Source organism: Hippoglossus hippoglossus, chromosome 7 (genome assembly GCF_009819705.1).
Source record: "Hippoglossus hippoglossus isolate fHipHip1 chromosome 7, fHipHip1.pri, whole genome shotgun sequence".
Classification (NCBI taxonomy): Eukaryota; Metazoa; Chordata; class Actinopteri; order Pleuronectiformes; family Pleuronectidae; genus Hippoglossus; species Hippoglossus hippoglossus.
This window is the reverse complement of record NC_047157.1, coordinates 22705428-22721479: the sequence shown is the minus strand read 5'-3', so window position 1 is coordinate 22721479 and position 16052 is coordinate 22705428. Positions and strand designations below refer to the sequence as shown.

Sequence of the window (16052 nt, the reverse complement as noted above, 5' to 3'; positions counted from 1 at the left end):
CCAGTCCCTGTGATGATTTCTTCAATTAAGCCTTCCTGGCAGAGGAGGCCAAATGCTTAACTAGGCAGAATTGGAGCTGCCACTAGCTAGAGGTAGCAATGGGCTCCACTTCAACAGCTCATTCATCAGCCCCAGCGCTACCACTGGGCCACCTGTTCTGACACCACGCAGGGATGGAGTCATTTGCATTCTGCTCCAGCCGTCCTCTTTCCCTCTTTCTCCCTCCTTCTCTTTCTCTCTTTCTCTGCCTATACAACTTTAAAGTTCCTCAGTTCAGCTCTGGCAGCTCTGGCAGATAATTGAATACCAGGGTTTGATTTAGTTTGAAATCAATTTGGGAAGGGGCTTTTCATTCATTATACTCCTTGGCTTTGGTACTATGTCTAAAATCCCTCAAACTTTGGCAGGGGCTCGAACATCGTCAATTCAAAGTGAAATTAAGCAGCCCTGAGTTGGATTGACAGGCAAGGAGAACATGATGGGACAGGGAGGGACTGTTGTCTAGGGGGTGGGTGGGTGGACTCCTCTCCTCTCCCCTCACTTCCCATCCCATCCCATCCCATCCCCTCCTCTCCTCTCCTGGGGAGTCTTCTCTCCTCTGTGCTCTTTGTCACCACCAGGTGCTGCTGTGAAATAAGGAGAGAGGCGTCGACAGGAGGCAGCCAAGCACATAGCTTGACATTTTAGCCAGCTCCCTGCAGACACATATGGCGAGAGCGTGGGTGGATGCGTGTTTGCCCTTATGTGGAACAATTTGCTTCCGTGAGCATGCATGCACGTGTGTGCGTGTGAATACCTGAATTATTCTTATATAGACACAGTATGAGTTTATATTTGCGGATCTATTTGCTTGTGTTAATCTTAATACTCTGCAACAACTGCTACAACTTCGTGCCAACAACTTGTCCTCTGTTGATTGTTATCTACATCTTTGTGACAACATCAACTTGACAACAAGGCTGACACATTAACCACAGACAATTATAAATCAATGTAATGCATTATACAATAAGTTCCACTGCATAATGGGACATTAGAGCACGCTGCATTTGATACCACCTTGGTGCCGCCGAGAAGAAATATGGAGGTGTTTCAGTAGAGCACATTCACCAGGCACTTTCCTTGGTGTAAAAATACTCTTTAGCACAGACTGGAGGGTTGAATACAAGCTTTCAATAAGGAAAAGGGATAACACTGTCGAGCGAACAACGGCAAGAGCGCCTTAACTGAGAGGGATGCACAAATGGACACTTGGCATTACAGCCACTGTTGGGGACATCAGCGGCAGAGATCACTACAGGTTTTCTCCACTTTAAAAGCAATTTCTTCCTTTGGAGCCAGACCCCATGGCCAAAGCCTCCAACTCGCTTATCTTCTTGTGTGCTCAAGTCAATTGTCATCACGCGGGCTTGAGGCTGTGTTAGATTGTTGAAGCCCCCGGATATGCTAATCTGTGGTCTGCTCTGACCTTGGGAGAGTGTGTTTGCAGGGTGTCAGACCCCCTAATTCATCAGAGACAGGCCATTAGCTAGCTATCCAGCCACACAAACACACAATAGGACAGGGAAGAAAGTTCTCAGGGAAACCGCAGCAGCCCTCGTTCCTGAGGTATCATTAGTTACTGCCTTTCAAAACTGCTGAATTGGGACACTTACCTGACTTGCCCCATTTTTTGCACCACGAGAGCCAAGATGTTGATGAATGGTTTGTATGAAACTGTCACTACCGGAAAATGAAGAGAATAGGGTTAAGGACACATCCTACCCACACGCTTCTACATTAGGGGCCGATGTAGGAAGATAGCAAAACTAAACATTTGCACATTTACTTGAATGAACGGCACAATGAATAAAAACCAAAGATCTGCAGCATCTAAGCACACTCACACTCGGAGGGTTAGTGAATGAAGGACAGGGTATGTAAATTGAGCATTTTCAAACAATTTCAAAGATGGCGAAGGGTTGCCATGTGAGGTCAGTGGTTGTGAACTACCTCATATATCTAGATGCCAAGTGAGATGGAATAGTAATTACTCCTGTGCATCTCTGAGCGGAGACACAGCCTCTATCTTGTAAGCGGCAATGATTGACAGCCTCAATAAGAGACTCGCGCCGCACCCCCTGCCTTCCGCCTACACGCCCCTGCGACGACTGGTCAAACCAATCGTCTGGTGCCCCTCAGGCAGGGCACGGGTGACACCCCCCTCTGATAATCCTGCCCATCACATCCATCATGCCACCCTGCTCACCCCATGAGAGGGCACAACCGAGGGAATCTAATCAGGCAGTCTAATTGAGGAGCAGGGCTAGCCAATACCCGAGCTGGGAGGCTGGCTCTGCCTGGGCAGACTCGGGGGACGTCAATAACACTCAGCGGGTGTCGATTCATCAGGCCTCCTTAATGTCATTAGCCCTGAGAGGTTCGCTTCACCCCTCTCTCCTTTCTCGCCCCCCCGTCCATCTATCCATCTCATTCTCTCATTTCTCCAACTTTCGCTCACTCACTCTGTTGCTTTTTTCTCTTCCCTGTGTCTCCAAATCTATCCATCTCCCGCTCTCATTACCCTCTCGCTCACTAATCTTTCCACAGGTAATAATATGTTCACCTTGCATAACAAGTACAGGACTTGCCTGGAGAACGTTGTATTTCTGTGTCTGTGTCTGGGAAATTGGCACGTCTGCGTTCTCACCACCTCCTTCTCAGGCTGCATCACCCAGTTCTTTTCACCCCTCCTCCTGCTTGCGTTGCCAGTCTCCTGCCCTCCCTCTCTGCCCCAGTAAGTTCTTCCTCTTGCTCTCCAACAACATGCGGCGCATTTTCCAGCTGTTTATTAAACAATGCCAGAGCTTCCTCGGAGCAGGTGATGCAGTCAATTACTCCACAATTACCTGGGTAATTATGCAAAGGAGAAGAGAGAAGAGCAGTAGCAGAGGGATGAAGAGGACCTTGGCAGAGGTGGATCGGCTGCGTTGGCAGAGGTTGGGGCCCAGAATGGCAAGCGATTGAGACCTTGAAGTGACAGTGCCAGCGAGAGTGCAGCTATAAAGGACGATGTGCTCCCTCACCTGCCAACAACATACACTTACACACACATAAACAACCACAAACACTGCTTGGAACACTCTGCTTCTGCCCCAGGACACTGACACCCTGTGTGCATGTGGCTTTTTCCTGAGTGCTTGAGCCTGTTATACAGAGTTTCTGTGTTTTTCACTCTCTGCTTTGCCTCAACTCCCGTGACAATTAGGTGTCTTAAGAGGCAACAAAGAAAGGAGGCTAGGAGGCAGGGAAAAGGTAGGAGAACACTGGATCAGGTGGCAAAGACAGAAGAGAAGAAAACAACAGAAAAAGGGAGGAAAAGTAAAATAAGATTGGATGTGAGAATAGTCCCAAGAGTCTTCAGACCAATACCGATTAAATAAGTGGAAGCTGCTTGTCTTCTTGCTTTTGCTTTCAATGTTTTTTTTTCCGGCCTCAAAAACTGTTTTAAATAACAAAGTGCACGTTTCATTTCTCTCTACCCCGCTCCGTACCAGAAAAAAAAAATAAAATAAACTGAGCTGCTCTGCAATCATCCATGTGGACTGTTTTACACATTGACAAGGAAACTCGTGTCAAGCAGGCCTGACAAGCATGTCTGGGGGTAAATTGAACCACACAGTAAGTATTCTGAAACAAAAAGTGTCAGATAGAAGAAGAGGGCTCGGCATATTGCCTGCCATTGGAGCTTTATGCACTTGGATTGAAAATATTTTCACTGGCAGGGTGAATAGCAAATTGCTTAGTGTCAGCTCATCACTTAAGGAGGATTGTTGGTGGGTATAACACTTCCCAGCACATGGCTTCTGCAAATAGTCTCAAGCCAGCCAACCCCTCTTAACTCCCTCCAAGCATCCTGACGTGATGCCGGGGCTGGAGTCCTGTCTGTGGACACTAAGCTTTCGGTTATGACTCCCCAAACTCATCACTTTGGCTCATTTCGTCTCCGTGGTGCAGATTAATTTATAAATCCCCCATCAAGTGGGAGGTTAACTGACCAGCCAAAGTAAAGATGACCACATTTTACTGTGGCTCAGTTGAAGGGAAAGTATGGCAGCAAATAAGTGGTTTTACAGCAGATGAGCTGAGTATTCTATGATCCGGAGAAAAAGCCCAAACCCCTTCTTCCGATAAATTGTTTAAAAAAAGAAAACACATTCGTCCTTGGCAGAGTTATGTTCATTGGGTTGTTCGTCTGTCCACTTGTCTGTCTGCGTCTGGAAAAGGGTCAGAGTCAGGCGGTCACATGACTATTCTGTGTTAGTGAAGATGGGCATGAGGGAATTACCTCACAGCTCCGTATCTCAAATCTGTGGGATTAAGCTCCATTAAACATGGAGCGCCGCCGAGCTTTATCTCGGGATTTCACTCTGAGACAGTGCAGAGCACACGGGGGAGGAGGGAGTCGGGAGGGAGAAATAGCGATGAAACGTCCTTCACCTTTATCGACCAAATTATATAAAAAAAAGGAGGGATGAGAAAAATTGCCTGTTCCACGGTACAATGGTGGAGGGGAGAACTTGGCCATCTTACACTCGTGTGTGTAGCATGCTTAAACAACCAGACAGCCTGTCCACTGCCTCTGCAGCTGCCTCCTGGCACACACACACAAATATTTCTGTAGAAGCAGGCCTTTCACGTAATGAGAAATGTGCACTACTTTTACTATGAACCTCTGCACTCAGACAAAAACACACACTTCTTATACATACACACAAGCACAATCAAACAAGCTGTGTGGCTTCAGGAGTAAAACAAGATTAATTAATCGTTTAGTGCTTTCCTTTCCACTGATAAAATGGCACACTCATAATTCGACTGTATTTTAAGTGTCTCATTATATTAAGTGCCGGTTCACACTTTGCCGTTGTGAAATGAGCACACAAATATCCTTAAACTTCTTTCCAATGGATGGCCGTGAATAGCCCGAGCGTGGTTTCATTTGAATAATCAATAACAGTTCCACATTAACACATTGTCGGCGTCTACTTATGTTTTTCCGCGAGAAAATGAACCAGCTCATCGCGGAATATGTTAACTTTACATCTTGAGAAAGAAAGAAAGAAAGAAAGTAGAGAGAGAGAGAGAGAGAGAGAGAGAGAGAGAGAGAGAGAGAGAGAGAGAGAGAGCCTGCTGGGAGTCAGGGTGGTCCAGTGATGAACACCTCCTGTGTCCTCCCTTCATCCTCTTTCTCTCTCACTCGCTCCTCTCCCTCCTCTGGGCTGTTATTGATCTGATCTCCTCCTCTCTCAACTGGAGCCATGATTCATGTTGTTCCGACCGGCCCTCACTCACCACACACAGACACAGCTCAGTCATGCCCTCCCCTATCTATCTGTCCATCTGTCTCTGCCTGCTCTCCCTCTCTCTGGCCTCAGGCTAGTCAACCTGCTGTCCACTACAGGGCCACCGTGGCCCGGTTTGCTCCTATGTGTGACATCATCATCATTATTATTATTAATAATATAATTTTTACTATCGTTATTTTTCCTGTAGTTATTCTTAAGGTTTATTAAAATGTCATCCAACAGAGAGAGATAAAAGACAGAATTTTACAGATTTATGTTAAATGCACAATCTCAATTGTATATAAAGGGACACATTAAGTTGAATTTAATTGGAGCTTTAAATCATATCTCAAAGTTTGTAGCTCTTTACTTACATAGTATAATAACACAGATTAAAATGCTATTTATTTTCCAACTAGAGAATCAAGAGATAGCTTTCATCAATTGTTTGTGAGTTGCCGCTATTTTTTACAATATATAATGTTTCCCTGCTTATTCAGGTTTCATCTCTCAAAGTGTCCCAGTCTGTTCAAATGCAGACTGTTCATTTTATTGAGAGGAAAAAAAAACAACCCAAAGCTGGAGATAGGGAGAGAGAGAGAGAGAGAGAGAGAGAGAGAGAGAGAGAGAGAGAGAGAGAGAGAGAGAGAGGGAGGGAGAGAGACAGAGATGTGTATAGGACTCGCAGCAGCGGGAGCACATAAAAGCCCAGCTCCAGCCAAGGCCCCTGCTCCAATGTGTAGAAATTAATTGAGTGAAAAAAATCTGCTGTTTAAGGTTGAAGTGGGTTATGGGAGGCAGTGTAACAATTGTTTTCTGTTTGCCAGCGGCTATATATCGTTCATTCCGGCTTTCTCTCTCCTCTCCGCTCAGCCCTCGCCTCACCCTCCCCACCCTCCTTCCTCCCTCACCATCCATCCACCTTCTAAGCTTCTCATGCGCCCGCCTCTCCCTTTCATCAGTCTTTTATTTTCCACAGTCCGCAGTCTTTTTGATTCATTTTTATCTCCCCCATTTTCATCCATCACACAGGGAATTCTCTTTAGGTATCTTTAAATGTAATTTTCCAGCAATAACAGCCTCAATTTATGAAATTAGGTCTTACTATATCAGCACATGTGTAGTGTGTAAATTCACTCAAATACTGTATGCGGCATAGCTACACACTTATCCCCTGAGATTCCTTCAGTGAAACTAAACAAATTCACACAATTTGTGTGTGAGTGTATGTGTCGCTGCATCAGTCTACATATATGCATCATTATTTGGTGGCAGTGACATTAACAAGGGACCGGTGTCGACACACAATGCGGAACAAGCTAGGCTTCCCCTTGGGCTTCACCAAGTGACTCACTCTCTCCTTACATTTAGAAATCCACAGAGTGTGTGTTGCTGCCTTTCATTCCAACACGAGCAAAAATAAAACACATATCAAAACAACAACAACAAAATCAACATTGAAAATCAACAGAAATTGAAGAAACGAGGGAAGGACAGATGCATGCAGCGCTCAGGATACATCTATTCAGATTACTGAGAGAAGAACAAGGTTAACACTGATGTATCAGGCAGGAATGGAAAGAGAAAAACGTCAAAAGCAATACAAACGCGAGAGGAGATGATGGGAAGAGGAGAAACACAAGGCAGGAAGACACAAAGTTATGACTAACAAAACAAGACAAGACCATTTGTGCATCAGTTTTTCCTCTGTTGCCCAAAGCAGAGGGGTTAAACCTGTTTCCTGAGTTAAACTCCTCTTTAGCATCCTTTCATGTGAAATACGAAACCTTTCAATATCACTCTGAGGAAAGCACGGTTGTTCACACTGTATAATTCTATACAAACACTCAGCCATTCTCTTTGAACTTTGCTGCTCCACTCATTACACCTCTTTGAAGAGTGAATGCTGAAGCATTGGAACATTTTGATTTTGTAGTTATTAAATGTAACACAGCAGCAAATTACATCTAAACCTCTGTGTTGCTGGTTAATAATACATAGACCATGTGCAGCATCCAGCAGAATAAATAACCAAGCAAAAGGCAAAGATAAAGGTAGCCGATAAGTAAGACGCTTGAGTATAACAAATTCATCTCACAGCAAATGTCAATACACAAATATTTTTTTTGCAGATGAGGCATAAAAAAAGCTCTTGTGGAATTTGTGGGGTGAGCTCCACTGCCTTTCTGAATAAAGAAGAAGATAACGTCGCAGGATGATTCCCACTCAAAGCCTTTGCCCCTCTGTGTGTGGTACTATCCTAAACACCAGTGCTGCGCTCCCTATCTGAAGGATATTAGAAGAACCAAGTGTTCCAGAGCCAGCAGGGGAAAGAGGAGATCTGAAGAAGGCTGATGCTCTTGACATAGGGGTTTTCCTTCACCACAGGAATGGCCTCATAGTAACAGAGACCACTGGACTAAGCAGCTTTTTTTCAAAGGGAAGAGGCTGGAGGTAAGAAAGAGAGCGAGAGGAAAGGGAACAAGATAAAGAACGAAGGGGAGAAAGGAGAGCTCGCACATTCAGAAAAAGGCATATCCCGGAGAGATATCCAAAACATTTCAGACAGTCAATATAATGCATTTTACAGGTTTTCAGGGAGAAAAATCCACTCTTTGATTCTACTCAAACCTCAGCCAACCCTGGGGTTTTGGCCTGTAGACAGATATGCCCCAGAAATGCGTGAAGCAGTCAAAAGTGGTTTTACATCATTAAACAGAAATTTTGCAAAGGACTTGCACTCTGACATGAGGGAGGTGGGAGTGATGCTGCAACGTCCTGCTTTCCTTTGAACTCCTACCTTAAAACTACAAGTGATTCAACTGAACTCAGCACTGGTTTCGAGGTCAGCACCAGAGTGGCTCTTTCACCAGATAACACATTGTACCACTTGGCCGTGGTGTTTTCCAGGCAATGTGGATCTCTGAAGACTTTTTTCTGGCCTGGATATGAGAAATGGTAGAAAGCACAAGCCTCGGTAAAAGTTGCTCATTAACATAAAAGCCCGGGCCCTGTGTTGCCCAGGGATCTGTGTTTCGCTCACGAGACCAAACAAAAGGAGAATTCACACACTCAGAGCAAACCACAGAGTCATCCGAAGCCTGCTCGCTGCCTGCAGTGCTCTGTTTTCCACACCCTCTCTGCAAACCTTTTTTTGCCCCTGCTTTGCATATCTGCATATCTACTGCTCCCAGGGGGGTTACATATATCAAAAACTGGCTAACTCAGTTGATTCGGTGGACCAGCAATATTAATAAGGATAATGAGCGACATGCGAAGAACTAGGAAGCTTCAGTCTCAAAAGAGGTTTTTCTGCCAAGTGTCCCCAAAGCAACAGTCATATGGATTCAAGTCATTTCCACTTCCTCATTTCACTGTGTTCCATTATTCTATTGAATTAGTTTTTACCACAAGAGAAATGAAGACGGTGTGTGTAGCTGCCGGACAATTTCTCTCCGTTCTTTTCACCGGGCCAGGGAGGGAAGTTGGAAGCTGTATAGTCGGGAGCCCCGATAAAAAACCCAGTCTATTAATGGACTTTATCCATTTATAGAACTCAAAATCCGAAAGTTTTGCAACAAATTAAAATGTTTCTCAGTCTTTTTTTTTTCTTTTCTTGGGGACAATTTGCTTTCCACTTCACAGCAAAATAGGGGGAACCCCTGTGGAGTTCCCTCAGCATGACAACGCTGCAACAAGTGGTAAATTAAATTACAGAAGCTGTCGATAATGCTCAGCTTTTTGACGGGCTCCTTATACATTCAACCCCAATACGGCGACCTTTCCAAAATTAGGGGGGCCTCAAATCTGGCTGTTGGATTGAAATGGTGATAGCGGGGTCAGCATGAAAGGCAGATTGAGTGCTTAACGGCTGCGGAGTGATTTGGCAATTCTAAGACCTAAGAGAGGAAAACTAATTAATGTGGGCTTAAAGGAAAACCATGGGTAAAGTGGATGCTCCCAATGCTGGGGGTAAGGCGTTCATGTGGGAAGGCTTTGGTTTGGTTGCTAATAACAAGATAACAACCCCCATTAAGTCATTATGCTGGGGAGAGGATCACTGCTTTAATCTACTGTGCTGGATTAAAAAAAGAAGAAAAAAAACCGCACAATTACTAAAATGGATACCCAGTTACAACACCTGTACCTATTGTGAAAGGCAAGATCTAAAGCTAAATGCTACTAACGCCTGAGTAGTAATTTCATTTGTGTCCAGCGTGACGTCTATATTATTGCACCATGAAGCGTTTTACATTCTTTGCTGCAAGGTTTATGTTTAGCTTACATTAATATTTCACTAGCCTGACTAAATGAGAGGACCCTGCCTTGTACCTGCCGTGCCCACGTAACCACTCCACGACTATTACTCCACGTGAGAGCGGAAGGTTAGGAGTTATAACCATGGTAACCATTCTTTAAAATATAACACACATTGGTCTTAACTCCTCCACAATCAGGTAATTCAAAAAAGAGGAGCTAGCTGTGTGAGCTCCAAGGCAAAGAGAGAAAAAAAAAAAGAAGCTGAATAACAAAGCAGGCTCCGGGAGAAGAGAGAAGACAATGGAAACAGTAATCGATTTACTGTCTTTACAGACAAGGCAACTGACTGTTGTCTAACAGACAGCCTATAAGTTGGAAATAAAAATGGAAAAATACAAACTTTTTTGCCTTCGGGCATTGCCTGTATCAGTAATCTGATCTTAATTTCACAGTTGACTTGGGGCAGGAGCAGGAGGGAAAGCATGCATGGTGTCACCTCCTCTCAGAAACAGGGGTTTGTTTAGTGCCCTCTCACATCTGGCCTCGCAATCTGGTGATATCAGCCACTGCATCTATAAATCAGTTATACCACTGCAACTGAAAACACACAGCAACACAAAGAAACCCCATTTCACAGATATGCAGCTAGTTGACTTACCAATGCTACCCATCCCGGTGGCTATGGAATTGGGAAATGTTATTTCTTTCCCCACCGATTTGAGCTATGACACAAAAAGGTACAAGCATAAAGCTGTGCCTGATGGGAGTCACTCGAAATGGGATAGAAATTTGCTTGGATGGACGAAAAAAACCCGTCAATATTTACTGCAAAAGTAAAGGCTAGACAAGGAGTTAAATGTTGAAGGTCATGTGATATTGAAAGCCAATGCAGTGTAGCATCCAGCGCGCATCCACTAGCATCCACTCCATTACAACATTAGCAACTAATGTTTTGACATTTGTCTTCATTATTATCAATGAACAGAGGCGATTGAGCCACCAGCATGCTCCATTACCCTCCTTCATTGCACAGTTGCACAGTTGAAATCACACATTAGGGTGGATCCAACATGAAATGACAAGTTACGGCGGCTAAGGATGCACCAGCTGATTATTTAGGTGGTGGAGGGTTAGAGAGTTGGGTGAAGGGATGGCGGGGTGGAGCTGAGGCAGGCATGGGAGTTAGGGAATTGCTAGAGAACTGTATTGGCATTAAAGTCTGGGAAGCGCGGGGGCACAGAGCAGCACAGCACACCTTAAGAAGAGAAGCTCATTTCAATCGGTATAATTAGCCTGTGGTAATGAAATAAGTCAGAGGCACTGCCACCTTCACTTAAGAGAAAATCGATCTGCGTTTGAGGGAGTTTATTAAAGCTTAGGGATAATGGGGTGATAGGATAGAAGGGGCGGAGGAGTGGAAGAGATGGGGGGGGGGGTTGAGCCCGGCATCAACAGTTAATCAGGTAAGAAGAGGTTGGTAGCATTGGGGCAGAAGCTTGACAAGGAGTGGAACGGAGATCAGTCGGAGTTTGTCAAAGCAGATGTGATTGAGGTCTCTGCTATTTCACAGCGGGAAGCCAGGGGATGCTCGAGCTATGCACACAATGAGACTTACAGCTTTAATTAAGATGACATCACTCTGTGGGGGAACAAAGCCAATCAAAACCTGGTGTAACCGAGGATCCTGATTAATGGACAAGCCAAGTGACATCCTCATTAGGGCGCTTGTTAGGTTCCCTGTGCAGGTTTGGTCATGGGTAGGAGCTGGTGAACAATTTGAGCTCGGTAAGAGCAGGTTATGGTGAGATAATCACTGACGGACAACTGTCCTCAAGTGCCCCAAATGCATGCTGGTTGCTGGTGGTGCTGCTTGCTCATTTATCCAGCCGTCTGGCCAACTCACCTGGAGTGATGGGGGAGACGTCAGGAAGGCAGGCTGCTATTTCACGGCCTGTTAAGCGCTAATGCCGCAACATGCCCCGCGCTCCAATTTTAGGGAACAGGGAGCATTACCGCCCAACTCAAGGTTCTGTCCGTCTGGACTGTGGACTTGGAGTAGGGGGGTGGAGTAGAGTAGAACAATGAAAGATCTAGTAAAGGAATTAAAAGGCTGAGAAATGAAAGACACAGAGGGAGGAGGAGAGAAAGACATACATAGAGAGAGAGAGAGTAGAGCTCTGTTTTACACGGGCTGCTGAGCCAGCACTGCAGAGCAGACAGGACACCAGCAGCACACGCTGACATCTACTACTGCCACGCAAGGCTGCCTCTCCCAGGCCCCAGAAGGCCTCTCACTCCCGGACTCCCAGCCACCCCCTCGCCCGAGCCACTGAACATCACTAGCCTGAAACACCCACAACATTTGTCCTCTCTGTGCACTAAACCTGGCCCATGTAATAACCACAGAACCTCTATTAAGCCCTGGATGGCTGGGGAATCAGAGCAGCAACAGCACTGCATGAGTGATGTAAAGAATAGCCTGTAAAAAAAAAAGAACGGTTAAGCTCAAGTTATGTCAACTCTTTGTGCACTGCCTCGTGAAGGTACCATATAAATTATGTATTGAAATGGATCTTTACTTTCTGCTTCCAAATAGAGTGGTAAGTGGAAAATATCGCTGGTCTCCTCTCCTGTAGGCTCCTACTTTCACTGAACAGGGGGCACAGGTCAAGTCATTTGTATGTGCTTACAGTAAGCATGAGTGTGCATGATGGGTCAAGGATCCCATCATAGGTTGGTTACAGCAGTGATGGATCGCCTCTCGCTGTCAGTCCCGAGGAGTGAGGTGTTTAAAGGACATGGCTCAGGTCTTCCAAGGCTGCGAGATGTGAATGTGTACACAGACACAAAAACACACAACACCGTCTGCAGTGGTGGACGGAAACAGTAATTTAGACTGGGACTTTGACTCCATCCCAGGTCACCGGAGATGGGTCAATAAAAAGGTTTTTTTGGATGTTATTACTGGAGAAAGAGGTCATAGTAGAAAATCTAATCTAAGTTATATTTCTATCATGTCAGTAAGTTAATACAACATTAGTTGAGGGGCAGTTTCCTGTGTGTGCTCTGTTTCACGTGACTGCAGGCTGTACTTTCTTTTACTTTTCCGACCACTCATGAGCAATGAATAATTATTATTATCGATGACAATTATCCAAGGCAGAATCAATGCAGAAAGTAATGGCTGGCAGTAGTAGTGCTGCAGTAGCAGTAAGACACACACACACAGTTCAGCAGGGTGCACATGCACAGGTAAGGTAAGCGCCTGATGCAAGAGGTCTGTCAACTCATTCCTTCTTGTTATATCATCGCTGGACAAGTGGACTGTTCACCGCAGCCTAAAACGACCCTCAGGCCACCGGGAAATGTCCTGGTGCTCCCAACAGGGCCGTCCGCTACCGCCAGTCTCCACAACGTGATTCAGCACAGGAACTGTGTGCACAGTGTTACTATGTACAGTTTGTGCAAAAGCAGTTATAGTCCAAGTCCTATGAGCTCCCATGTGGCTTTGCAGTCCTACATCAGTCTCTGCCCGTGTTCTCTCTATCCACTCACCTTCACATCTTGCACTGGCTCTGCAGCTCACAAAGCAATTAGCTCTGGTATAGTAGACCGGTTACAACATATAGGAGCAGAGTCAAAATTACAGGAGGGAGAGTTACACTTTCTTCGCAGTAACTGCCGGCAGCTCAGTGAACAGCCAGCAGTCTTTATGTGTGTGTGCGAGATGTGATGATTTTGCTTTAGTGCACTCTTTATCTTATGTTGTTGCATACTGCTCACTGCACATCACAGGTTTAATGATTCGGCAACTGTACTCTATCTGACCCTCTGCGCATTGAAAGTAATGGGCATAAAATACAGTAATAGTAGGCAGCAGATTACTTAGTGTTCAACTGTCGACTGGAATGTAAAGAAACGTAAAGACTCAGGGGCAATATACTAAAGAAATCTGCCTGCATTGCCTCAGCTCCACTCCGGCTGCTGCCTCCACGGTGCAGCAGTGCATCATATAACGCACGTCAATCGACGATACCACCACGAGTCAGACATGCTGTGGTTACGTGCGTCAAACTACCAGACAGAATAAACAGCACAACATGAGGCATTTAGAGGGAAACTGCAATTAAAAAAAATCAAAGCTGAATTTGGCCGTTGCTCTTTTAAAATGAATCAGTGAGAACAGTTGTGTATAGGCAGCATTGCTAACTTAGATCCTTTCTTGGTAGAATTAAATTAGCAACTTTTTTCATGACTTCGTGTTTTACAAGCGAAGGAAATGCACCATTATAGAAAAAGAGCCTGTCTCGAGATACAGCAGTTGTAATTTTGCCAAATGAGGGAGTGACTGCTTTTCTGGAGCATTGACCAGCACTGATAATGGAAAATAGGACAGTGGCCTACAGTAAAGTATTCTGTAGGGGGGGGGGGCTTGCTTCTGTGAATATGCTCCTCAATGACATAGAAAAACATCAGAAACAAAGTAGACTTTTCAACTGGCACCTGCTGCCATTTTCTAGTAAACAATCTGCTTAAGATGTATTTTTATTCATATTTTAATACATGCTTTAGGACTGGATTTGGAGGAACAGCTGGCTCTTGCTATAAATATTACTAGACATGTTTACTGTAAAAGAGCCAGCTTATACCGCTGCCATATCATAGCACAATGTCCCAGGCTGTTTTCTTGAAGGGATATGTGTCATAGGAGTGGAATCTGAGTAGCGCAGAATCTGGTCAAACACATGGAGACCAACACAGCTTGAATGAGAGAATTAAAAAGACTTGTCTGTAAATGTAAACTCACACAAGAAGCAGGTGACATATGACCCAATTCTGCTGTTGGAATAAAAACTAAATACGTTGAATGTTTTCAATTGATTCTGTTGGAAATTTAAGTAATAAAAGGTAGTCTAACCCGAACTTTTATATAAGAGACCACATCAATGCACCTTGATGCTGGTTGCCACCCGTCAATAAACCCAACAAAGAAGGAGGTTAGAGTTGCTGTCTGATCTCTGTCTCTAAAAGGTTTCAAGTATTCTGTGGGGTTTGACACAATCAGAGCTTAAACATAACTGTATTCACATGTTAGTATAAAACAGTATTACTGACTAAACCTCCTGTAAAACTGGGACTGTCAGAAACTGGGAAAAAATATGTAACACTCCAAAAAGGTGGATGTGCCTATTCCCAACAGGTTATCAGACCACTGCAGGACCAGAGATGACACTGAGCTGGCTCGGCGAGGGAGGAGGCCATTTTCGTGAAGTGACAAATATCTGGAGGAGTACAAACAGAGAGCAGAGCTCCTGTTGGGAGAATGCCTGAGCTTTGTCTTTGTCACGCTGTGTGACACCGGCTCACAGCACCACTCCCTGAGGTGTGTGGTTAGGTTATGTATACATGTGCACGGATTGAGCACATGCCCGTGTGTGTGTGTGTGTGTGTGTGTCTGTGTGTGTGTGAGAGACAGAAATCTCCCACACTCACATCTCTAAGTCTTCTCTATCTGAGCTCCTGTGCTTCTGGAATCAGTGCTTGTGGCTGAACATGTGAAAAAGACCAAAATCCAAACTTCAGTACCTTTTGAAAGAAGGGGGAGTGAAGGAGTCTGGGGATGAGACTTGCCTATTCTCATATATGGGACTGCTGATAAATCAGCCGAGGAGCTAGCACCTCAGGTTGAGCAGGATTGAGCCTGGGTAAGCCAAGGACAAAAACAACCGGGGCTTTTATGGCTGTGGCTGGTATGGGGAGCGACTTGGAGTGAGGTGAGGGAACGCTAGCTCCACAGCACTGCTTTGAGCCAGCAAGATTAATGTAGGCTCTCTGGAGCAAAGGCAACATCCAGAGCCTTAATAAGGTACAAACAATCGGTTCCACTCCACTGGCTTCCCAGGGAAAACTATTGTTGTGCCGCATTGTTTCTTGGTGAGGCTCCTTGGAGACACGGGACGACTGCAGCATGTGACTGTCTCCATTACAGCCAGGGGAGAGCTCACTGTAAACCCGTGTTTGTCTGTGCCAGAGTGAAGGTTGGCTCTCGTCCCGCCCCACACCCGCCCCCACCCTGCCTCCTTCCCCTCGAAATCCAAACTCTTGTCAGCCCACTCACCTCAACTCCCTGCACTTTCAACTTCATGTGATCCTCCCGTGTGGTCTTCCCGTCTTTCCTCTTCTTCCAGCAGTAGCCATCCTTCCTGTACTTCACCTTCTTCCTATTGTACAGTATCATCGACCCATTCTGTGGCCTGGATCCGTGGAGACAGGACCGAGAGAGAGAGAGAGAGAGGGAGAGCAAACGACAGAAAGATGAGATGAGATGAGAAGAATTTTTAGGCAAAGCTACAGCACAGCTCTGGGACTCATTTTAGAGATGTACAAAGAGGCCCAACACGAGTCTGCGTCGGGCAGAAAATGCACCAGTGACTTAGATGACAAGGCTTCTTTATGGTGTTTTTT

The 16052-nt window shown here is 45.2% G+C and overlaps 1 protein-coding gene across 11 annotated transcripts in view; it reads right to left on the bottom strand.

The window, feature by feature from the left end:
* The window catches only part of camta1a (calmodulin binding transcription activator 1a), a 281924-nt gene that overhangs the window by 108222 nt on the left and 157650 nt on the right, over positions 1-16052 (bottom strand). For all 11 annotated transcript variants that reach the window (XM_034591547.1, XM_034591548.1, XM_034591552.1 and 8 more), the window contains one exon: positions 15706-15841. In XM_034591547.1, the coding sequence (XP_034447438.1) occupies positions 15706-15841 (136 nt within the window). The remainder of the gene's footprint in view (positions 1-15705; positions 15842-16052) is intronic.